The following is a 24241-nucleotide window of genomic DNA, read 5'->3' as shown; positions in this document are numbered from 1 at the left end:
ACACCATACTTCCACCCACCCAACTCCCCCTTCTACTGCAGCTCACTGATTTCCGTGAAAGGCAGCTCCAGGGAGACAGGGGAACCTATGCAGAGGATTAAGGCAGAGAAAGGGCTGATTTCCTCACTAGCTGGAAAAGCATTGACAGCCAAACATTTTGATCCAGCACTTGAACTGGAGTTTTATTTAGAGTTTTGCTTCCACTCCAAGGCCATTTAAGTACTTTGTCAGAAGCTACACATGTTCAAAATGGTTTTCCATTTCAGCACGTACAATTTTACACAGGTAAAATAAGAGTACAACAACCAAGTTACAGCAAACAGAAGTCTAAAAAGAGTTTATTCTAAACTCACATGCATGGCCAGCCTTTTCCAGGAATCGCAGGCCAGACCTTTATTTAAAGTGCCAGGTTTACGTACAAACTATTAAAAGAGTAAATAAACTTAAAACCAGCTAAGAGGCGATGTAGTTACAGAAGGCTGCATCCTATGAACTGTGAGTGTAACGTGCTCCTGGATCTCACCCACCTTCCCCTCTCAGAGCTTTAAGACTCCCAAAAAGCTGATGCAGGGGGGGGTTACAGTAACCTTGTGAGCAATCCTGCATCGATGGAAACCTTGTTCTGCAGCACTCCATTTGCTAGTAGAAAGGAGGTGGTGGAGGTGATTTCACCAGACTCCCCCTCTCCTTATTGCAATCCATCAAGGTCTTTTGTCCACAAGTTTCCTTTGACACACACATCTTTTCCCAGCACTGGTTTCCGGGGAGTCTCAAGTCGCTGCTGAAGGAAGGCAGGGGAAGATCTGACGCTGCCAGTGCTTTACACCTATGGTTCATAAGACCCAGCCCATAGAGCCTGTAACTTCCTGCAGTTCAAGTAAGATACCCTGTCGCGTTCTAAAGAGTGGTCCCATTCTACTTCGCTCTGCTGTGGATGGACTACTGGTGTCCAATTACCAGGGAATGGAGCATGCCACTTCAAGTATTTTTTAAAAGATTGAGTAGCTTTTGTATTGTTACAAAATACACTGAAGTTAACCCTTAATTGCTTTCCTGCTTTAGCTACACAAACGTTTCTAAAGTACCAGCACACATGCAAGAACGAATGTTGAGGGCCATAGGGCAAACACAGCTAGCAGTTGTCAAGCTTAGCTGGAGACTGTCCTTCTGCATCTAGAATTCGGCATCCAAAGTGAAAGAGTTATCTGTGGGTTTTGACATCACTCCCATCCTCTGATATTCTCCTACACGCTTTTCAAAAAAGTTGGTTTTGCCTTCCAGGGAAATATTTTCCATGAAGTCAAATGGATTCTCTCCCCTGAATATCTGAAAAAAGAAAGTGACAACATGTGGATCCAAACTCGCACAAGTTTTTATCTGTTCCAAGCAAACTACATTTTAATTTATGTTCTGCTCTCCTCTAGTTTCTATTCATCTTTCTATTCCATCTGTGTCCCCCCCCCACTACAGCTCCCTGGGTTTTAAAATATAACTTCCATACTGATTAGATTGTTGGGACTATGATATGTGAAGATGCGGGTTCGAATCCCCACTCTTCCATGAAAGCTTGCTGAGTACTCAGCAGTCCCACTAGCAGTTTATTTTCCAGTAGGCCTTCAAACACATTGTAGTTGCTGGACTGAAGGAGTGAAGACAGACATGCCTTCCAAGTGTGGCTTGCTGCATTAGAAATGCATTTGCTTTCAAGGCAGAAAACTTGTATTCCAAGACCATTTCCATCTCGCTTAGCATGTTACGTGCTTTTATCTTGAGTGGGCTTTGGGTCTGACAGTATTAGGCACTTGTCTTCTCCCAGGAGACTTTTTTTGCCACCTCAAGGTTCCATTGCCCCATTCCAGCATATGTGTAGATCAGGCCTTATTTATACTTCAACTGCTAGAACATGCACTCTTTCTTTCTAAAGTTTAACACTAGCAGACCACAGGGATTCCAGTACAGAAAATTATCATGCAAAGGCTAAGTTAGCCAATCTCTGAATTACTGTCATTTTAACATTTGTATTCTGCTGTTCTTCTTGGAAGGGTCTATAGAGTACCCAGAGGCTTTAAGATCTTTGTGGCAAGAAGCACACTCATCTCTCACAATGAATGAGCAGCAGTAGAAAAAAAGAAGCCATCCCCCGAAAAGATTACATTTTAGGACCATGTTCATCTGGAGTGCCTTTTGGCATGTTCTAAATTGAAATAAATAAGCCACACACCTGTGTAAGCGCCTTGTGAAAACCAAAATAACCACTAATGAGCCAAGTAGCAATTGCTTAATGGGAAAAGCAGGCCCTAAATGTAACAAACTGCATTCCTTAGGAGACAAACTGCACAGAACTTACCTTGTTAAAACCAAGCTCCAGCATCAGTCTGTCTGCTACAAATTCAATATACTGCTTCATTAAAGTGCAATTCATGCCAATTAGCTTTACAGGCAGCGCTTCTGTCAAGAACTCCTGCATTTAAGTGAACAAAGTGACTTAGTATGCAAATGCTGTACTATCCATAACTTTATAACTTAATGCCCCCGCTAAGTTTTAAGCTTTCCATACTTTGATGCAGGTGCTTTTTCACCACCACCAGAAAAAAACTGCCAATTACCTGTTCTATCCTGACAGCATTAGTGATGATGTCTCTCACTCGCTCCTCAGATGGTTTGTGTACCAGGTGTTTGAACATCAGACAAGCAAAATCACAGTGCAAACCCTGGAAAAAAATAATTGGAAGATACTTCAGAGAATAGCTATGAAGAATGCTACCTCTAAATTACCAGCAAACCCGAAAGATCTAGAGTGAAAGGAAGAGATTCTGTATGAGTTACACATCAGCACCTAGGCACTCTTCAGTCTCCCCACTGTTTTTTTTTAAATTATTTTAGTATACAATTGCAAACAATAAAGAGAAAACAGATTTGAATCAACAGGGTACCAAAATCAAAACAACACATTAAATAGATAAACAGATTAAACTGGGGATAATAGCCGATAATGAATATATTGGTAGGAGCATAAAAGTCAACAACAAGGACATAAACTGCCAAGTACTAAAACGTTATCATTATGTCAGAAAGTTAACATTTTTTGATATTCAACATTATTTGGAATGATTTCACTTGAGGCAAAATATGTCAAGACTGGGAACCAGCTTTCTGTAAAATTGGAGATATCTCCCCTTAACGTGTTATGTTTGTGACTTTCTGCTATTTTACCCATTATGAATTCAGTCTTCCCATTGTTAATAACAAAACAGCCTTAAGTCATTTTCATCTTCTATAAAAGTTTGACTCCCAAGCACTGAGCTTTGTAACAGAATTCTGGTTCACAAAAACTACTGCTCATTCAAGGGTTTATCAGATGCTGTGAAGCATGTTATTACACAGCTTGGTAGGAACCATGTAACACAGTCTTCAACATATTGATTTAAAAATGCCACTGAGTTAAATGTGAGATTCTCCCAACTAAAGTGCACAGTGGATCAAAGGAATCTGAGACTTACCTCATCTCTGCTGATGAGTTCATTGGAAAAAGTGAGTCCGGGCATCAGCCCCCGTTTCTTCAACCAAAAAATTGATGCAAAAGAACCAGAAAAGAAGATACCTTCCACTGCAGCGAAAGCAACTATGCGTTCTCCTGTTGGGACAAGTATCAACACTGATTTTACAATGTCACCTGTTGTACTGGAAACGTAAACAGAAAGGACAGCCCAAGTGACACTTACCATAACTGGCCTGTTTATCCCCAATCCAGTGCATAGCCCAATCAGCTTTCTGTTTAACACACGGAAGTGTTTCGATGGCATTGAACAGAAATTCCCTGGAAGCATAGCATGATACAATTAAATACACAATTAGCAGTCCTCCCAACCACCCTTTAAGGTAGATTAGGCTGACAAACTCACAGGAATTTGACCCTAGGTTACATGATAAAGCTACAGAAACCACACTGTGGAAAAGATTAAGCTACACAGCCAAGATTATCTTTTAATGGCCTAGACAGTAGTAAAAGTATCAAACAATCTTTACATAACAGCTGTATGTACATTTTCCAAGCAGACAACAGATACCTTTCCAAAAGGATGTTGTGCAAAACTCATTCAACTATCTGAAAATCATGGTTTGAAATAATGCAGAACTCAGTGTTTTTTTCTTAAGAGCCAAGGAGGACTAAACATGTTAGCATGTGTATTATTTGTGCGATCATTTACTGGAAAATGTCAATCCAGGAATAGCAAGCCATAAGTATCTCAAAACAGAACCAACCTCTCTTTGGGATCCTTGATGTAAGTGTCAATAAGCAAACTATACATTTCTGAATGGATGTTTTCCATAGCAATCTGGAACCCATAGAAACAGCGAGCCTCTGTGACCTGTACTTCCTGGCTGAATCGTTCCACCTACAGGACACATTATAACAAAGTTTGAGTGAAGTGGCACCTATAAGATCAATAAGGTTTTATTCAAGGTATAACCTTCTGTATGCACACACACTTCTTCAAATACAGTGAAATAAAAATTACCAGTTCATACAGATAGGTAGAGGGATGAAGATGCTTAACTGTTTCAAGGACCAAACAGGAATAACAAGCTTAGTTATTATGGTTACCATTTGTTTGGGTTCAATTCCAGGAGAAAATATAGTGAAATAAATAAATGTCAAAATTGGAGATTGGCATATGTATCCTTAATTGTGAAATGCTGAGAGTAATTAACTGAGACACATAATGTTATTTAAGTTACAAAGCATCTCTCCCATTTTAGAGTAATTGCATATTTATTTGGGGGCTTGTTTTTGAACCAACATATGCAAAGTTGTTTAATACTCAGATAAAGTATTAGTAAAATACACTGGAAATCAGCAATGGACCACAGCAACATGTCACTTTTTGCTAACAGGTTAAACAGAAACCTACAGATATGTTATATGCACTTCTCCTTCATCCCAATAATTCACTGCGGTTAACCTAAAAAACAAAGGCCTGTGCAACTCATTGTGGTCTAGTATTCCTTTTGCTCAAGAGTTCTGTGGAGCTCAGAAACTTCCAAACACTTTTACAAATGGCAAAACTACTCCAGATAAAAGAGCAAACTTCCCAAGAATTTCTCCTATATCCTCCACATGTTTCCTGATTCCAGGGGGGAAAATGTTTTAAACCAGATTTTAATATATTTAACTGTGCACTAAGCTCTCACACCACTTGATTACTCTGGCACTGACTGATATGAAAGCTCTCTCTGATGGCCCATTCACACACACTACAATCATCTAGTGATCAACCTGTACATGAACCAGCCTTATACACACTTGCTCTCATGGCTATAGCATGTCTGTTTCCACATGCACTTTCTGTATATACTTTTGGATCAGGTTAAAATAAGCAGAAGTAAAACACTGCAGCAACCAAAATCTAGTGGTTAGAGAAAGAAATGGCCTACCTACAAAAGCTGCCCCTATTTTGCAAACACTTCTAACCAATATGAAGCCCAATTTGAACACAGTACTTATGGGGAGCTGCCTTCCAGCAATATAAACATCTGAAGGAAGATTTCATTCACGTGCCACAAATTATCCCAGATCTCTTAACAGAAACTGCTCAGAAGTTCTCAAAATTGCCAAGGTTCAATTTTTATCCCTAGAGACACAGACTAAGCAGCCAAATGTACCTGTCAGCAGAAGAAATATGTTAAGCAAATAAACTGAAGAATGTAAAGATTTTGAAGTATGTATGATTTGCATTATGGAGTATCACTTTTGAAAGCTGCTCACATAGTAAAAAAGATAAGGTAGCAGTTTTCTGTACTACATCCCATTATTTAGTTGTAGCTTATTCCTACGGCAATCAGTTCCAAAAACTTGGACAATGCTTTAATGTTTTGTTTTCGGTTGCATGCATCAAGGTGATATTTACTGAAATACAATCATTTAACAAAAACGTGGCAATTTGTCTGCAGTATCTGTTCTAAGGCAGATACCATTCACAAGTGGTAATATACCTAGAAGTCCAAGAAGAGTCTTATCTGGGAATAGCTGGTGAGTCTTAAAAACATAAACATAAGAGGTGCCTGCTGGGTCAGCCCATCTTGTCCAGCATTCTGTTCATACAGCCACGAACCATTTGCCCTGAAGGGTCAACAGGGAATAGCCTTCCACTGATGCCACCTCCTAGCACAGGTATTCACAGGTTTGCGGCCTCTGTAGACAGAGGTTCCCTTTACTCACCAACGATGAACCTATCTTCCATGTATCTCCTTAACCCTCTTTTCAAGGTATATATGCTGGTGTCCACTGCTACATCACTGGCAGTGAATTCCACAATTCAGTTAAGTATTTCATAAACCTCTAACATATCTGCCCCCTAAGCCATCTTCCCTTCAAAACTGAAAAGCACCCAATTTGTTGCATTCCTTCTTGATCTCAAAGCCAGATTCAAAGGAAAGATGATATGGAGAAAACAACTATTATTCTTTGTTGTAAGATGCTCCACATAAGCTACTTACAATGAAGCTGACATTTCGAAAGGTTTAAAGTAGCTTTCCCACGGCAGCTGTAATGTGTAGATTGGCCATAACTGATCTCATTTAGTTGCATGAGGGCACATCAGTAAGGACTAGCTTGCTGTATTACATTCTCAGGCAGCACATTATTATTATTGTGAACATCTGCTTAAAATACCCTACCACCTTTGGCTTAAGGCACCTTTGCTCATGCATCTGGTGTGTACCCTGTGGATCATCCTGTTATGCATAAAATCAACTGCTTTTACCTCAGTTTTTTCTGGTGTGGCACCCACCTTGTGGAACGGCCTACCTGAAGGGATCAGGAAGGCCTCACGCTTTTATCATTCCACAGAATGCATAAGACAGAATTATTTAAGAGGGTGTTTATGCAAAGGGAATAGTGCTATAGGCTCTGAAACTGACATGACATTGTTCACTGTATATTCTATGTTTGGAGTGTTTTCATAACCTTGAAGCCAGGATTCATTGCATGGTTTGTATAATATTGTCTTATCTGCATTGTTTTTAAACTGTGTAATCTGTCTTGAGTGTCTGTGAGAAAGGAGGTCTACAAGTTAAGTAAATAAATGGTGCTTTTAGTTTGGAAAGGCATTAATATGGAAGATTTTACAGGAGGTCAACAAGCTGGACTAGACAACATCTTGGTTTCTTTTTATCCACATGCTTACCAAATTTTCATTGACAATGCCATCACTTGCAGCAAAGAATGCCAAAACATGTGAAATGAAATACTTTTCTTCAGGCTTTAAGGATTCCCAGTGCTGAATATCTTTGGAGAGATCCACCTAAACAGACAGCAATCACTGTGAGATGCAGTAAAGCATGCCAGAATGTATAAAACACCCAGAAAATTACCAAACACTCCCTGCTCACATCATGCTTATATCTCACACTAGCTAAGAATCTGCCATATACGAAGTTAGAATATTGGTCAATCTGCTCAGTGAAGTCTACTCTGATTGGTAGTAGCTCCCTAGGATCCCAGGCAGAGCAAAGCTCTTTGCCAGCACTTAATACCAAAGAACATTTAACAGGGGCTTAACCTAAATACCTTACCTGCACAAACCACATGTTGTGCATTGAACTATATCTCCCCCCCCCGCCAAAATCTACAAGATGAATTCTCTATCCTCACACCTCTTCAGCCGTCCAGAAGGAAGCCTCTGCTTTCTTGTACATCTGCCAGATATCATGGTACTGAATGGGAAAGATGACAAAGCGACGGGGATTTTCTTGAAGCAGGGGTTCGTCTTGTATGTTGTTTGAAGGTAGCTTAGCACTTTTAGGAACATCCTAAAAAAAAAAGGTCCTCATTTAATATACTGACCCGTTCTTAGAAAGCTAATGAAAACAGAAGCAGGTAAGTTTTGTAAAAATGAAACGTTGTGAGGATGAAACAGAGGAGAGGAGATGCTGAAAGCCATTTTGGATTCCCACTAGGGAGAAAAGCAGGGTATAAGTACATTAATATATATGAAAGAGGAGTATGACTGAGAAGACTGAAACAAAAGTTACCTATGGAAAACAAAGATGTGTAGCACAATTAACAAAGAGAGGTGGCAGGAATTAGTTTAGAATTAGACATCTATATGGGTGAATGACAGTAGATATGGAATGATGCTCTCTAAATATGAAGGAAAATTTCTTAAAGGTATTATTCTAATAGTACTTGACATCCCCTAAATTAGTGAAGATATATAAGAATGTTGAGAATTGTTGGAGATGTGGCATGTTCAATGCAGACTGGATGCATATCTCTTGGACCTGTTTTAAAATTCAGCCTGTCTAGCAATATGTTATTCGGTTTTATTAATCAAATGCTAAGAAGTCATATTCCCTTCAATCCAAAGTGATTTTTGAAGGTTTTCTGAAAGAGTACATATTTTTCTCAGATATGGAACTGGTCTGTCTGTTTATCTATGTATCTAGTACTGTTCATACGTCTATCACCTTAAGCAGAAATTAGAATAGAAATTAAAATAAAAAGACCTTACTTAGTATTATTTCCCTGGTAGAACTGGTCTTGAGTTTGGTTACTGCCACATAAATGGATATAGCTGCTAATTGGAAAAAGAACATCCCATATAGTTATGATTGGTTTAATCGTGTATGGCAGCTTACGCTGACAAAACTGACATATTATCAGATTTACATGGAACAATACCTATGTGTTAATGTGTATGTGTGTATATATAAATATATATTGCTCAGTTATTATTAAGTATGTGTAGTCACCTGAGTCTTTTAAGTACAATGTACAGGTCCATTAATAGTCATTTATCTCACTGAACTGTATGCAGGATGTGTAGATTTATTAATCTCCTTGACTCACTGTGCATCAGGATTTATACATTTTTTTAACAAATTAAATATTAAATGAAAGAATTGGTCAATGAAATTCCACACCAAAATTACTTCTTCTCAGAACAGAGGGGGGAAATTCAAGTAAGTTAAAAAAGGAGACAAAACAATCATTAGGGACCAGGTAATTTACGGAGTGGCAAGAATGGGGATGGTATTATCATGTCTGATACACAGGAAGCAATATGTAAACTTGGGACAATAACAGGAAAATGATTAGAAGACTAACTGTTCAGGTCCTAAACTCAGCAATTAAACTGATTTTTTTTTTTTTTTGCTTACTGCCTACCTTACCTCATAGGACTGTTAAGGCCTATGGAAGCTAGCTACATAATACTCCACCTATCTCACAGTTTATAAATCCTTCTCTACTTAGAGGAAGGTCCAGGCTATGGAAACCTGGTCAGATTTCAAAAGCTAAGTAAGATTGGCTCTGGTTAGCCCATAGATGGGAGACCACCTACCCAGAGGCAATGGCAAACCACCTCCAAAGGGTCTCTATGTGACAGCTGGAACTTGACACTTTCCACCATGGCCTAGGAGCCACTGCAGTTTTATAAAGCAGGAGCTTGTCGGTAAAACTTTCCAAACAAAGGAATGAGGAGTTCCTTTGGTCAGATCTAGCGTTTTGGGAAAAACCCCTCAAATGGCAGTCGAACGCAGGCACAGAAAATAGTTTGAATCCATATAATAAATCAAGGCACAAAGGCTTTTAAAGAGATTAATCCCGCACACACACACACACCTTGTGCTCCCGTTGCCCAAAGAGGAAACTTCCGACTCTTTTGAACGGGGCATTTGGCGCCAAACCGAGAAGGAAGTCCGCCCCGCCCCAGGATCAGCAACACCGGGTGAAATGAGGGGGTGATGGCGGGAACAGGCCCTTCCTCACCGGAAACTGTGGCCAGGAGGGACGCCACCCCCTCCCCCTTCATCGCAAAGCCCCCCGCCCATCTTCCAGCGTAGACTCACCGCGTCTAGGAAGATCTTCCTCGCTGTCTTGGAAGCCAGGACCCGGGTTGTGCTGAGCGATGGAGGCTGGAAGACAAGACGATTGAGAGGGACGGCGGTCAGCCCAGCAAGTCTGAGCGGCGGGGGTGGGGGGACCTCAGAGGCTGCCCCCGTTAGAAAAGGAAACCCACCGCAATTACAAGGAATGCCACGATTGTCGCGGCACCCATCTGTTGTGGCGCAAACTGTTCAAAGAGCAGGAGACGCTTCATTTGGCTGGCAATACACAGACCGCGCGGGAACGCCTTAACGAGCAACAAACCTTTTTCTCCCTTCGCCCGTGTAAGTAATTGAGTAGTCTCAGGTGAGTAGCCGTGTTGGTCTGAAACCACAGAACAAAGTTTGAGCGGCATTTTTAAAGACCAACTAAGTGTAATTCTGGGTAGAAGCTTTCGTGTGCATGCACACCTCATCAGAAACATTCATCTGAAGTGTGCATGCACACGAAAGCTTCTACCCAGAATTACACTTAGTTGGTCTTTAAAAATGCCGCTCAAACTTTGTTCTGTGGTTTCAGACCAACACGGCTACTCACCTGAGACTACTCAATTACTTACACGGGCGAAGGGAGAAAAAGGTTTGTTGCTCGTTAAGGCACTGGCACGATGGCCCCCTCCCTCCCTCCCTCCCCCATGGCCTGATCATCTCCCTCTATCCGGCCGCTCGAACGCACTCACCGTGTTCTCCTTCTCGCTTAAGGCTAATTTCTTCAGCGGCGACACACGGGGCGAGGTGGGGTTCTGCTCGTTGCGAGCCGAGAGCGGGTGGCGGGAGGACAGCATTTTATTCACGGCGGGAAAGAGAAAAAGAAACGAAGAGATCGGTCGGAATTCCGCAAAGTCCGCTAGCGACAAAGGAAAAAGCCGGCCTAGTTGCCGCTTTATATGGGCTTCGAACTTGGCGCCAGAACACACAGACGCCCAATCACGGCACAAACTCTCCTTCGTCTCTCTGCCATTGGCCGGTTGTGGGCCCTCCAAAAAATATAACCGCGAGAAGATGAGGCGCAGCTCCTCCCCGTCTGCTCAGCTATTGGCCCAGGGATAAAGCAGACAACAAAAAGATTGCTAAACGCGGGAACTGCTGAATTGCCAGACCTTTCCCTCCCCAGGCGTTCTGATTGGCCTAAAAGAGTTTCGCGCTTTACGATTCCTCTATCCTGAGCTGTCCGTCAGCCTTTGGCGTTTCCGATTGGACGGAGAACTATCGCAAGCTGTTGTGGTCTGGCTGTAGCGTCCGCTTCCTCTTGTTTCTCTATTGGTAGAAGTACGTCCGAATTTCTTCCTTAGGAGAATCGCACAGTCTCTGTGTTATCTTGACGGCTCGGTAGGGCTATTCTGAAGTAAGCTCTTTGCTTTATAAGGTTGCAGAATAGTTTGGAAGGTGTTCTGAGATGTAGAGAAGGGGATAGTTGCAGGATTCCTCCGTACGATGAGTCCCTATGAACTCAAAACGCGTTAGTCTTTAAGGTGTTCGGGTTTCGTTGCAACAGATTAACAGGGTCGCTCCTCCAGAATTTTTAGGACTGAGTGATTCTTTTTCATGACAACTTACTTTTTAATAGAATGCAGCCGGCGGGAGTTGATTGGTGATCGGGGGGAGGGCTGAACTCTACCCACCAAAGATGCTTTTACGTATAGGGAAAGGTATAGACTATTTCACTATGGAAAATAAAGTCTCAAGGCAAAATCTAATTTTTTAAGAAATCTAAAGATTGGTCTTGGAAGAGACACTGACACCTTATTCTGTAAAGGGAGACTCCGTTTCATTCATTTCTCATCTGGAACTATATGTTATCAGGCCCAGGCACCACACAGCCAGCAGGGCCCATGGCCTCCAGATTCCAGATGTTGCTCGCCATTGCAATGGCCCTTTTTCCTGGTAGTAATAAACTGTTTGGGGAAATGTAGGGTGTATTAGATGTGGCGTTTTGAGTTCTGTGACAAGTTCTTAATGTGCCTTTTGTATCTAAAAACATTGGTGGGTGGGAGGGTAGCCAATCTCTAGTTGTTGGCTGGAGATCTCCTGGGTTCACTCACAACTGATCTCCAGGCAACAGAGATTAGTTCACCTGGAGAAAATGGCTGCTTAATGTCCCTCCCCTCTCAAAACTCTTCCACCCTCAGGCTCCACCCCAAAAATCTCCAGGTATTTTCCAACCTGGAGGTGGCAACCTTTAGAGGGTGGAGAGCTGATATGGCACTCCCCCACACACATAATTTCACTGAATCAAAAATGTTTTTGCCCTGGTTATATTAAGGAGGGGGAAGATAGCCAGTTATTTTCTCTTCCACACAATCATGTCACTCTACGCTGCCCTGAAACTGACCTGGGAACTCCAGCTGATCCAGAATGCGGTGGTGCACGTCCTGATGGGGACGCCACAGATGGCACATATGCAACCTGTGCTGTGCCAGATACACTGGCTTCCAGTGCAATACCGAGTCAGATTCAAGGTGCTGGTACTGACCTTTAAGGCCTGGGACCAGCATATCTTTGGGACTGTCTCCTCTGGTATGTCCCTGAGAGAGCGTTATGCTCAGCTGAGAGCAATCTGCTGGCTCTGACCTGGTGGAACTCTCTGCCAACTTCCATCAGGCCCCTGTGGGACTTAATGCAATTCCACAGAGCCTGTAAGGTAGAAATGTTCCGCCAGGCTTTTGGTAGAGGACAGCAACGATTTTCCATCATAGCTGGCAATGCTCCCTCTAAGCTGTGGAGTCTTGTGAGCGAAAGTTCTACCTTGTGAGCTACTGGCATTAAAGTTATGAGCAAGCATTTTGGCTACTGCATAAATTCGTTTGCTCTGGACTGGAGCCATCCTTCCTGAGCTAAGACAAAAGTGTGTGAGTCGGAGGCTAAAAATCTGTGAGCTAGCTCACACTAACTCAGCTTAGAGGGAACACTGGCTGGCACCCTCCTCTTCTTTTTTTTCCCCATCTTACCGCTTCAGCCTCCTAACCTGCCCATGAGACAGAAGAACAGACCAGAGCAGGTTTTAGACTAAATTATAGATGCCATCTGGAGATTGTGTAACTAGGATTAGTTGATCTATCGATTTTAAATTGTATTTGTATGTTTTTAACCTGTTGTAAATTGCCTGTCGTACTCAGGTATGGGGTGATTCAGAAATTCAGTGTAATAATAATGATAATAATAATAATGAGTAACACAAGAGATGAGCAAAGGGGCAAGAGTGCTCGCAGAAGCTGTAGGGAGAAGCAGTGTCAAAGGTATAAAAACTTGCCAGAGATTATGAGCTCATAAAGAAATTGGGTGAGAAAAAAACAGGTACACAGGTTACCAGGGACAGCATGTCTACCCAATGAGATTTTGAAGGGGCCATGGAACGTCTCCTACACTTGGGTGGGAAGGGAGAGGTGAACAGGGATAGCTGCGGGTTTAGAGAGGCCCTTGGGCTCCTCCGTGTAGTTTTCCTCCCTCAGTGGCAGCTATGCTGGAGAAAGTGGAGGACAGCTCTTTCTCTCTAGATGTGCCCCCACTAACAGGTTTTTAAAAAGAGCTCATCTCCTTTCATTATTCCTTCTACCAGGGAATACCAGATTGCCCCAGAAGTTCCTGTGATATTACATGGACCTTTGGGACAACCTTCCATTTCCTGGTCAAAGGAGTACCTGGAGGAGATGGCTGGAGATAGTGAGTCCTCTGCTGGGCAATGAACTTTGGTAGATGGCAACCCTTGATGCCCCCCCTAGCTGTAGTTTCACAGTGTTTAAGAAAGGTCACTGTATGTGGCTCAAACGGCATGAGATTTCTTTGGCAAAGGGCAAAATCATATGTTTTTCTAGAATAAAAATAACAAGAGACAGACCCTGAGACCCATGAACAAACTCTCAGAGGTGCAACAGTGAAATTAAAAACTCCTGTTTAAATCTAGTAATGCATACCGTTTTGGTGCCTGGCTTTGTATGCTGAGTAATGCAATTGTCATTCTTAGCTGGAGTTCAAGAAGATTTCACTGTTTTGTTCATGAGTGCTCTGGGCATTTGCGCTTGCATCTGGGTTTTGAATTGATTAAATTTAAATGGAATTGATAGACAAAAGTTTTAGATAAGAGTTCAATTCACTTCACTTTTATTATATTACAGTCCATGACCAGATCTAGTTAACAAAAACAAACATTGTTCAGGTATTCAAATATACAAGTTAAAAACTCCAGTTAAAATATAGGAATAAAATAATTTACAAAAAACCATATATTATATTAAAAAGGGGGAAATAGATTATAAAATACATAACATAACATAAGTGACCATTTTTAAAATTTAAACCAAGGTATTTAAGAGGAACCAGAGCTGTATAAGAGACCCCTGAAGGAAACTAAGTCAAGGCTCAAAGGGGCAGGACTGAACTTTACTGCGCACTTTAATCACAAAATCTAGCAGTTAGCTTAGTGATAACTGAAATTTCCTCTGTTAATAACTTATCTAAACAATTCTTGTCTGCCCCTACCACAGGACTGTCTACAAGGGAAAAAATGGTGTTAACACGAATTTGTTTATAGAGAGGGCAATGGGGGGGAAAACATGTCCCATTGTCCCCACCTCTGCCAGGGGGCAAGGGCAAATCCTTTCTGAGTATGTGATCTTCTTATATCTCCCTTCCAAGATCATGGAGGGCATGGCATTACATATGGCCAGTGTAAAAGCCCTCCTGTAAGAGGGGGACTCTAAGGTTTTAAGATATTTGGCCATTGACATGATGTATTTTGTCTTCTTAGGTGTCCTGAAGCCAGGAGACTTCATTAAATCTTGCTGACGTTCCATGTCACAGATCCTTTGCCTAACTGTAGATTTTGCTTGATCAATGGTCTGCAACAAAAGAGCACCCGGTAAAGGACTCGTTCTTTCAAGGCTTCCCTCAGCCCAAAGAATCCAGTTCGGTTGATAAGAATCTTGCATTACAAGGGGCCAAGCCCTGTCTTACTCCCTTGCAAATGTTAATAGGTTCTGTGAGGAGTCCCAATGGAGTGTATCTCACCCGTAGGGTGGAGTCATCATGTAGAACACGAATAAGGAAGAGCAGCCTTTTGTCTATATTAGTACTCCCTAATTTCCCCCACAATCTTTACCTTTGTTTTCACTAGGGTCGTTATTTCTCTCTCTTTCTGTCTCTCTATCCCTAGTACAAGTGGGTGTGTATACACAATTTACATTCTGGGTGAAAAAGAGCATTTCAGCTTTGGCATTTTTAGCATGTGACCATCAAGTGCAAAATTATGACATGCGCAACCAATATATGCAGTCATGCCCTGCCTCTAAGATATGGCATTTGCTCTCACAACCTAGTGACTCTGTTTTCAGCATAGGCAACTGTTGGTTTTATTATTTGTTTTATATCAGCTAAAGAAATTAGTAGATTTTTTTCTCTTTGAAAACCATTTTTTGTAAATTAGGTTTGCTTTTGGCTACATTTTATTTATTTACAGGATTTATACCCTACCTTTCTGCCCTCATCAGGGCCACCAAGGCCAACCCCTCTATCAGTTGCCTGATTTTCCCCTCCAAAAGGATTTCCCTGCAGCAGGAGGCAAGTCTTGCATTTGGTTGCCATCCTGGGGTGAGTCACACATACAGCAGCCCACTGAAATGTCAGACTTCCATTTCCCCCAGTGACACATTCTGTGCTGTTGCTGCACTCTGATTCCTTTCTCTTTGACTTCTTCATCTCCCAAAATTGACAAGAAACTTCCTGAATAGTCTGATCACCTTCTGCTACACAGCTTTGCCTGTCACAAGCAGACTGTTCCATGAGAAAGCCTACCAACCTTCACCATATGTGCAGACAATGATTAAAAATGAAGTCTAGATTCAGAAGGGCCTTTCTGTCAATCACGAGATGACTTTGCAGAGCTAAAAACTGCAAAACCAGGTTAATGAGCAGAAATTTAGACCTGAAAAGAGCACAGTTCTCAAGAGGCATCTCACCCAACCCTCACAGTTTTAGGTTTGTATCCTGGCTCCCTCTCCCTGTCTTCCCTGGGGCTATAAGCAACAATTATAAGTCAGTTTTGATTACTCCTGTCTATATATTGCAGTTGATGTTTCTATGGTTGCTGGAGCATTGTCCATAAACTTGTACAACCCCATAATCACTGCAGGGTACTAGATTTATGCCACAAACAAGTATATAGTTATGGGCCAGAAATATTTTAATAGATTAAAATATTATCTTGTATACTGGATTTTAAAGAGAAAGGCATACCTTCAAATATATATCTCAACTCTGGTCCCTTGTAGTAGAACAGACCATTTCTCTTTCAGTTCTACAATTAGCAGAAACAGTGTTTACAATTAGCAGAAACAGTGTTTAATATTTTATTGTATCTATTAACATATCAATTGCGCTCATTAAAGGTACCAGGCAGATATTTTAAACAGCAGCCATCAGAAGTTCTATTTAAAGTTCCTGTTAATACCATACATGATCTGCACATGCTTACATGGGGCACAAACATATACAAACCATAGTTCCTCTCATTGCTCTTAAGACACTTGCATGGTAGGGTTCCAACTCCAGGATGGGAAATTCCTGGAGGTTTGGGGACAGAGCCTACAGAGGGCCGGGGGGGGGGGCTCAGCAGGGATACGATGCCATAGCCGACCCTCCAAAGCTGCCCTTTTCTCAATGGGAACTGGTCTCTGTAGTCTGGAGATCAGTTGTGATTCCAAGAGAACTCCAGGCCCCACCTGGAGGTTGGCAGTCCTGCTGCTTGTGTCTCTTTGAAACATCTGCACACATTCAGGCAATCTTGACATATGGTTCAAAACCACTGGGTTTTTGAAGTGTATGCTGCAGTGCTTTGATTAATGCAGTAAGCATTTCACCTTCCTTTGCAATCTGAGTTCAGGCTCAAAGAAATGCCCTATGCTGCAGTGATTCAGGAATTAACAGAAGGGGCATTTGCTCTCTTCTGTGGCCATCACCCCTATGATTAGGGCTGCCAAGTGGGGGCGGGTGGCGGGTAAACCCCCGCTTTGGAGGCCCGATTTCCGCCGCCGCGGAATCGGGCCCCGGGGGGAACCCCACCCAGGCGTGCGCGTCACCAGGAAGTGACGTTATGACGCTGGGCATGCTGGGGGCGGGGCCACAACCATCCAACTCTATGGTTTCCCCTCAAATGGTCGTGGTCCCGCCCCCAGCGTGCCCAGCGTCATAACGTCACTTCCTGGTGGCGTGCGTGCGGCGTGCGCTTCACACATGCGCGCGCGCTCCGGGATCCACCCGGGAGTCCCCCGCTGTGGAGGTAAGCTATACTTGGCAACCCTACCTATGATGACTGCTGACCTATTCATTCCTACAGCAAAGAAGAAGGCAGTCACAGCTTCCTAGGCACACTAAAGGCTGCTTCTGCGTGGGAATTTTTCCCCACTTGGAGAGAACGAAACTGCCACATTTAAAGGAAACAGCCACAAGTGCTCATCATGACTGGTGGCATTCCCAGGGCTTTCCCCTTTGGGACAAAAAATAAGCCTACTTTAACTCAGTCCAAAGGGGGGACTGCAGGGCGGCTGCAGGTGGAGCTTCAGTATCAGTGCTGCACCCACTCATAACTGCAATGGTGTAGCCAGAGGTCATTTCGGGGGGGATCGCGGGGGATCGCAGTTCCCCCGGGTGAGGTATGGGGGGCGGGACACATGATGAAGCCCCGCCCCCTGCTTCCGGCCGCCCTGCTTCCGGCCCTCATTCAGCCAGGAGGAGGCAGGAGAAGAGGGAGGGTAAGTTGCTTCCTCCCTGCCTCTCCCCACCCCTGCCTGCCTGGGGCCAGGGAGGGCCTTGGCGGGGCTTCCTCGCACTCTCGCCGGCCTTGCAGGTCCACCGCCGTGTGATGTCAGGGTGTGTGGCATATGCTAATGAGTTCCCCTAGCGCTTTTTCTACGAAACGACTCCTGATGGTGCATATGGAGAAAGGCTTTCAGCTCTCCCCTGCCATGCTGTTTTCCCAACCGGCAGTCATCCTGGTATTTGGCCTGTTGGGGAATCTCATGCCTATCCCAGAGAATACACCTTCCCATCATCCTTGTATAGATCAAGCTGCCCACACACAGCTGTGGGCAAAGATCTCTGGTTCCCAAAAAGGTGGCTGGTACTTATCAGAAGAAAGCATACATTTAAAAATAGGAGCTGAATTCAAAATGTTTGAGAAGCAACATGCTATTTGTGACATCTTACCCTTTCTCCTCCACCCTATTAATAATCTATTATCCTGTACAGTAGGTTTGTATGTATCCTTATTGGTCCACAGAAAAATTCCAGTAACAAAAATCATGCAATTGGTGGCTGTAGCGTAGTAACTACCAAAATGTGGGCCATGAAGTTTCCTGTGGGCTGACTCTCAGAGAAGGCTGTCTGCTAGCCCTTGGTATGATTTCCTCCAATCAGTTTCCACAGAGAGGTAAGGAGAAGTATTTTGTTGCATTTCTGTATTGGTAAGATTGGATCATTCCAGAGGTCATTTCGGGGGGGAACGCGGGGGATCGCAGTTCCCCCGGGTGAGGTACGGGGGCGGGGCACATGATGAAGCCCCGCCCCCTGCTTCCGGCCGCCCCACTTCTGGCCCTCATTCAGCCAGGAGGAGGCAGGAGAAGAGGGAGGGTAAGTTGCTTCCTCCCTGTCTCTCCCCACCCCTGCCTGGGGCCAGGGAGAGCCTTCGCGGGGCTTCCTTGCACTCCCACCGGCCTTGCAGGTCCACCGCCGGGCCCCTCATGGGGCTCGGCAGTGGAGCTGCAAGGCCGGCGCTGGCGGCCAGGACCGTTGGGAGTGGGGTGTGTGGCCTTATGACACACTTCTGGTGATATCAGGGGGTGTGGCCTTATGACACACTTCCAGTGATGTCAGGGAGTGGGGCATATGCTAATGGGTTATGCTAATGAGTTCCCCTAGCTCTTTTTCTACGAAATGACCCCTGGGTGTAGCTAAGCTCCACTTTCAAAATGGTGCAGGGCAGCTCACTGCAGCAAGGTATTCCACCAGTACCCCTTTTAGCCCTTTGAGGGGCTTTTTAAAAAGGTTTCTTTGTTGCATTTCTATCCCGCCCTCCCCTGCACGTGGGGCTCAATGTGGGTTACAGCAGACAAGTAAAACAGTTAAAAACAATTACAGCGTAACTACAATTAAAACCTAGAAAAACTCAGATGACTTAGGTCACAAGATGGCGAACAGACAAATGGTCCCTGTATGTGTGCCCAAGATGGATCTATGTGGGCAGAAACCACCACCAATGAGGCTGACATAGCACAAAACAGGGTGGAGCAGGGGAGGCTGATGTAATTAGACACCCACCGCCTCAACCAAAGGCCTAGCAGAACGACTCCATTTTACAGACCCTGCGGAACTGTAATAGGTCCCGCGAGGCCCTGATCTCACTTGTTCCACCAGGACAGAGCCAGAGCCGCTTGGGAATGGGAAGGTTTCCAGGTCAGGGAGCATGTGGGTGTGATAACCTTGAAGGGAAGAAGGGGTAGGGGTAGAGGCCACTGCAGCAGTGAGCGGAGTAGGGGGTGTGTGTGGATGAAGTTCCCAACCCGTTTGCTGCTGCAGCAGTGGGAGCCCTTTTTCACACACCATCTGGAAGCAGCCAAAGAGACAGGGAAATGTCTTTGTGAACCTGCCTCAGAAAGCTGGAATTTTGACAGGCATGAATTGTGGGCAGAAACTGCTAGACTGTTGAGAAGGAAGGTGAGATGCAGCTTTGGGAGTAATGGGAAGAGAGGATTCTGTGCTCTTGGAGCCATGGAGGTTGCGCTGTGTTTCTCACAGAGAACAGTGCTATGATTTTATCACAAAAAATGTCACAATCAGAGACAATAGTGTTGACCATGTGGACTACAAAGGACCAAAGCATCCAAACATTTAAACATAATGAAATTCAGGTCATACATAATTAAAATAAATAATAACAGTGAAACTATGCATTATCTTCTTTCTTTTTTAAACTAATCTGAAGTGTCTTGAATTTTGAGTTAGGTCTAGCCAAATATCAAAAATATGGTGAGTCATAATATTGATGCATCTCAAACCAGTTCAAGACAGATTAAAACATGTTTATGTTTCATTCTCATGTATTTATTTATTTATCATATTTATACCCCGCCCATCATGCGAACAGTACAAAATTCAAGGCATTATGAAAATCCTGTTTCAAACAAGATGAGGGGCAGAAGGTAGTTAACAGGCATTTCTTATTCCCCTCAGACTGTCAAAACCACAAAGAACCTCTCTTCGTCATCCCCCTTCCCAAGGGCCATACCATGACTGTGCTACACATGCTATACATCTTTTTCTTCTCCCCCCTCAGCGTCAGCTGCCCCGGATGACAACAAACGTGTGTGGGCTCTTGTGCGTCTTGTCCGCCTCTCCCAGTGGGCCTGCTCACCCTCCGTCCGGCAGAGCACCCATCCCCTCGGCTGGCTCAGACCACAGTGAGCCAGAGACGCCACCAGCCAGCTTGCTGCCTCTGTGGGCAGGATGGAGGCAAGTGAGCTAGCCAATGCAGCCAGGGGATCCTTCAGAGTGGCAGGTGCGAAAGCGAAAGGCTGCGGGAGCATGTGCAGGAGGGACACCAAAACTCTTTTATAATAAGGAGAGATGGCTGACACTGGTAGTCCTCTGGAGGGGAGAGGTGCTCCATAGGGAACAATGGGGCTGGCATACCTCCCGGCCTACATTTCCCAGCAACTTTAGGGTAAAAGAGTGGGAAAGTAGGGGCCCACCCCAGGGGTGGAGCCAGCCAAATAAAGGCTTTGACCCCTCAGGGGAGTTTTTTAGTCTTGGCCTTTGCCTGGGCTTGAAGAACAGCTTCAAAGGGTGCGTACAGGTGGGACTCCTGCTATCAACACTCCGTGGTCAGTACAAACCACTATAAATCGTGGTGGACAGCCAGGAGGGTTACCAGTACTGGTGACCAGTCCAGTGAAGGGCCAGAGTTTCCAACTACGAGGAGGGGGAAAGCAAATCCTGGCCTGCAGCCACCCATTCTACAGGTAGAGAGGGTGTGTGTAGGGGACAGAGGAATTGCATTTAGCTCGTGTTTATTTTCTGCCCAGGTTGAGTTGATGTGCCTGTGTTTAATTTTTGTGTCTAACTTGTACATAATTTAAATAAATCTTCTTTTTGAAATTATAAAGCCTGGTAGTGCCTTGACCACATAGTACTCCCCACTCAGCATGTTACCAGAGGCAAAGGGAGGCCAGGGAATGCAAAGGGGCCCAAACCGGATGGGTTACCAACTCACCAGGAGACACCCAAAGATTGAGACATCCACTTTCCCAGGTTGGGAAATCAGCCAGAGGGGTCTCACTGTCCCTCTAGGAAGGCGGTGTCAATTCAGTGAGTGGTGGCAGCGGATAAAGAAGGGAAATAGCCCCACCAGGCAGGGTGGGCAGGTGTAAACAGGGGCTTGCGAGCCACAAAACGGCTGCTCAGTCTCCCAGGGCTGAGGGTGGGTCCCCGTTTCGTCACATGTGGTAACACTGGAAGAGGAAGATGTCATTTTTATGATTGCTTTAATTATACCCATTTAAAAAAAAAAATCAAACTTGCAGTCACCAGAGGGGCATCTCTGGTTGGGTTCTGATCACCCATCTCTTTCCCACTGAGAAACATGCAATTTATTCCTATACATAAGAAAGAGATAATCTCACGCTAGGTTTTTCGTGTGGTAGAGAAGAAACAAACCTGTTTTTGACACTTTTGAGTTTCGTATGTCAACTTAGAAAGGTGAAAGTATATGAATGTTATGACAAGAACTCAGAAGAGCAGAAAGGTGGGAGAGCAGACCAGCAGAGAACAAGTAGGCAAGAAAAATGCAGTCATTACCATGCTTGAAGATGATATATAAGAAGGGCAACAGGCAGAAGACTCAGGAAGGAGGTGAAAACAAAGATTCAGGAAGGACGAAGTTGTAGGGGGCTGGCTATAAGGCTGAAGATGGTTTGAGAAGATATGTAGGCTTCCACTGAATGGCTGTTTGCAGTATGTATCGTCTCACCTTTGCTAAACAAATTTCTGTATTGCATCAACTTTTTTGACCAGATGGCAGTTGAAATATGTAGGCACACCACAGGAACCCCTTAAACCGCTTTCAGAAATGATTGTTCTGTGTCTCCAGTATGAGTGTGCAGTTTAGAAAGAATTACTTGTAAATATATAATGGGGAGAGCAGCCCCAGACTCCTGCCTGCACCAGTGTCCTGCTGCCACCAGGGGAGTGATGATGTCACAGCAGAGAGGCATAAAGAAAGGTATTACCAGAGGTCATTTCGGGGGGGATCGCAGTTCCCCCGGGTGAGGTACGGGGGGCGGGGCACATGACGAAGCCCCGCCCCCTGCTTCCGGCTGCCCCGCTTCCGGCCCTCATTCAGCCAGGAGGAGGCAGGAGAAGAGGGAGGGTAAGTTGCTTCCTCCCTGCCTCTCCCCACCCTTGCCTGCCTGGGGCCAGGGATGCCTTCGCGGGGCTTCCTTGCACTCCCGCCGGCCTTGCAAGTCCACCGCCGGGCCCCTGATGGGGCTTGGCAGTGGAGCTGCAAGGCCTGCAGCGGCCAGGACCGTTGGGGGCGGGGTGTGTGGCCTTATGACACACTTCCGGTGATGTCAGGGGATGTGGCCTTATGACACACTTCCGGTGATGTCAGGAGGTGTGGCATATGCTAATGAGTTATGCTAATAAGTTCCCCTAGCTCTTTTTCTACGAAACGACCCCTGGGTATTACTTTAAGGCACAGAGAGGATAACGACAGCACTGGAGTCTATGGCATCACTCTGAACACTCACCAATAATTGAGCAGCAAAATAATGATGCTCACATGTGAGCTATACCAACCTTCAACATTTTGCATTGCACCTTCTCAGTGTAGCTGTCTCTCATGAGGCTTGTTACTGGCATCTGCTGCTATTCCTCCCAGCAACCTGTTCTCTGTCTCCCCTACCATCATCTAGGCGGGCACGGTTAATCACACAAGCAGTGGTCATGGGGACTGCAGACCTAAGTAACCTGCCACTCCCTATTGCTGGAGCACCTCAGGGTCCCTTCTCAGTGAGTCCGGTTAGGTTAGCCTGCCACTTATTTCTTTAATAAAAGAGTTATATCCTGCTTTTCTTCCAGTCAACAGGACTCAAAGCAGCTTACATCAGATTTAAAAACAAATACGACCCCACACCAATAGGAATAATAAATAAAAGGGAGCAGACCCCACCCTCCACTCATAGTCTACCAAAACTTGGCAAGAAAACTCTTTTACACACCCACCAAAATTTCTGCAAGGTCAGGGCATTCCTCACATTCTTGGGAAACCCTTTCAATACCACAGGTACAGCCACCAAGGAAGCCGGAGTAGCGACAGTTCTCAGTTACACCCACACAGAAATAGGTAATGAGTGGAGGAGGACCTACTAATAATCCCTGGTCTTATTCAGGAAACTGTAAAGTACCACTCTGTGAGGTCTGTTCCATAAGCAGATCTAACTGAATATAAGGATTATATTTTAATATTGAACTACCAGTTTTGTAAACATTGTTATAATAATTTGAGGGGAAAGTCTCAGGGTTATTTAATATGCATGCCTGTAAGATCTTGATTAACACCTTAAACAATCTTTAAGTAATCTTTGCTTAGAAAGATATCCCACTGGAAACTATGGTATCATGTTTACTGTGACCCATACTGAATTCAGTATCTAGTATGGAAGATTCTACTCTGAAGCAGAAGTATGACCATTACAGTGCAACCCTAAGCAGAGTTACTCCAGTCTAAGCCCATGGGCTTAGACTGGAGTAACTCTGGGATTGCACTGTTATAGTGTCTTTCCAGTTCAGTTTTGATATTTCAATTTTCTTATTATGAATATGCTTCTGTATCCAAGGCCTAAGGCTTTAGCATTACTTGGTAATACTTCAAGTTTTTTTAATATTTGCTTACTGTTCTTGCTATTGCACCTTCAAATGAAAACAGGAGAACCTCTCCTCTCCTTATTTTTAAACAGCACATCCTATTGACTTTAGGCAACTGGTTCTTGTGGAACAGATGGAATCTCATAAATGTGAAGACACCGAGTTTTTCATTCCAGCACTGCAAGTCCATGCTTGCTTAAACATTCTGAAGACCTCCTTGCCAGTAATCAGTTGTTTCATTTATTATGTCATGCCTCCCCTGGTAATTTGTAACAACTGTGGTAATTCAAGCATGGTGGCAGCCAGGGGGTCATTTTGTAGAAAAAGAGGTGCAGGAGCTCATTAGCATAACTCATTAGCATAACTTATTTGCATATGTCACACCCCCTGACATCATCGGAAGTGTGTCAGAAGGCAACACCCACCACTAGCTATGGGGGGG

At 44.1% G+C, this 24241-nt stretch overlaps 1 protein-coding gene across 1 annotated transcript; it reads right to left on the bottom strand.

The window, feature by feature from the left end:
* Positions 1 to 232: 232 nt before the first annotated feature.
* Positions 233 to 12287, bottom strand: RRM2 (ribonucleotide reductase regulatory subunit M2). The gene is made up of 11 exons (XM_015410307.1): positions 12221 to 12287; positions 10569 to 10735; positions 9853 to 9918; positions 7657 to 7812; positions 7188 to 7304; positions 4264 to 4397; positions 3723 to 3817; positions 3501 to 3634; positions 2607 to 2711; positions 2348 to 2461; positions 233 to 1326 (listed from the first exon to the last, which is right to left on the bottom strand). The coding sequence occupies exons 1-11, from the start codon at positions 12285 to 12287 to the stop codon at positions 1174 to 1176; spliced, it is 1308 nt and encodes a 435-aa protein (XP_015265793.1). The 3' UTR covers positions 233 to 1173.
* Between the last annotated feature and the right edge of the window lie 11954 nt (positions 12288 to 24241).

The sequence above is a fragment of the Gekko japonicus genome, unplaced genomic scaffold, assembly GCF_001447785.1.
Source record: "Gekko japonicus isolate JY-2015 unplaced genomic scaffold, Gekko_japonicus_V1.1 scaffold1325, whole genome shotgun sequence".
NCBI classification, from domain to species: domain Eukaryota; kingdom Metazoa; phylum Chordata; class Lepidosauria; order Squamata; family Gekkonidae; genus Gekko; species Gekko japonicus.
This window is presented reverse-complemented; position numbering and strand designations above follow the sequence as displayed.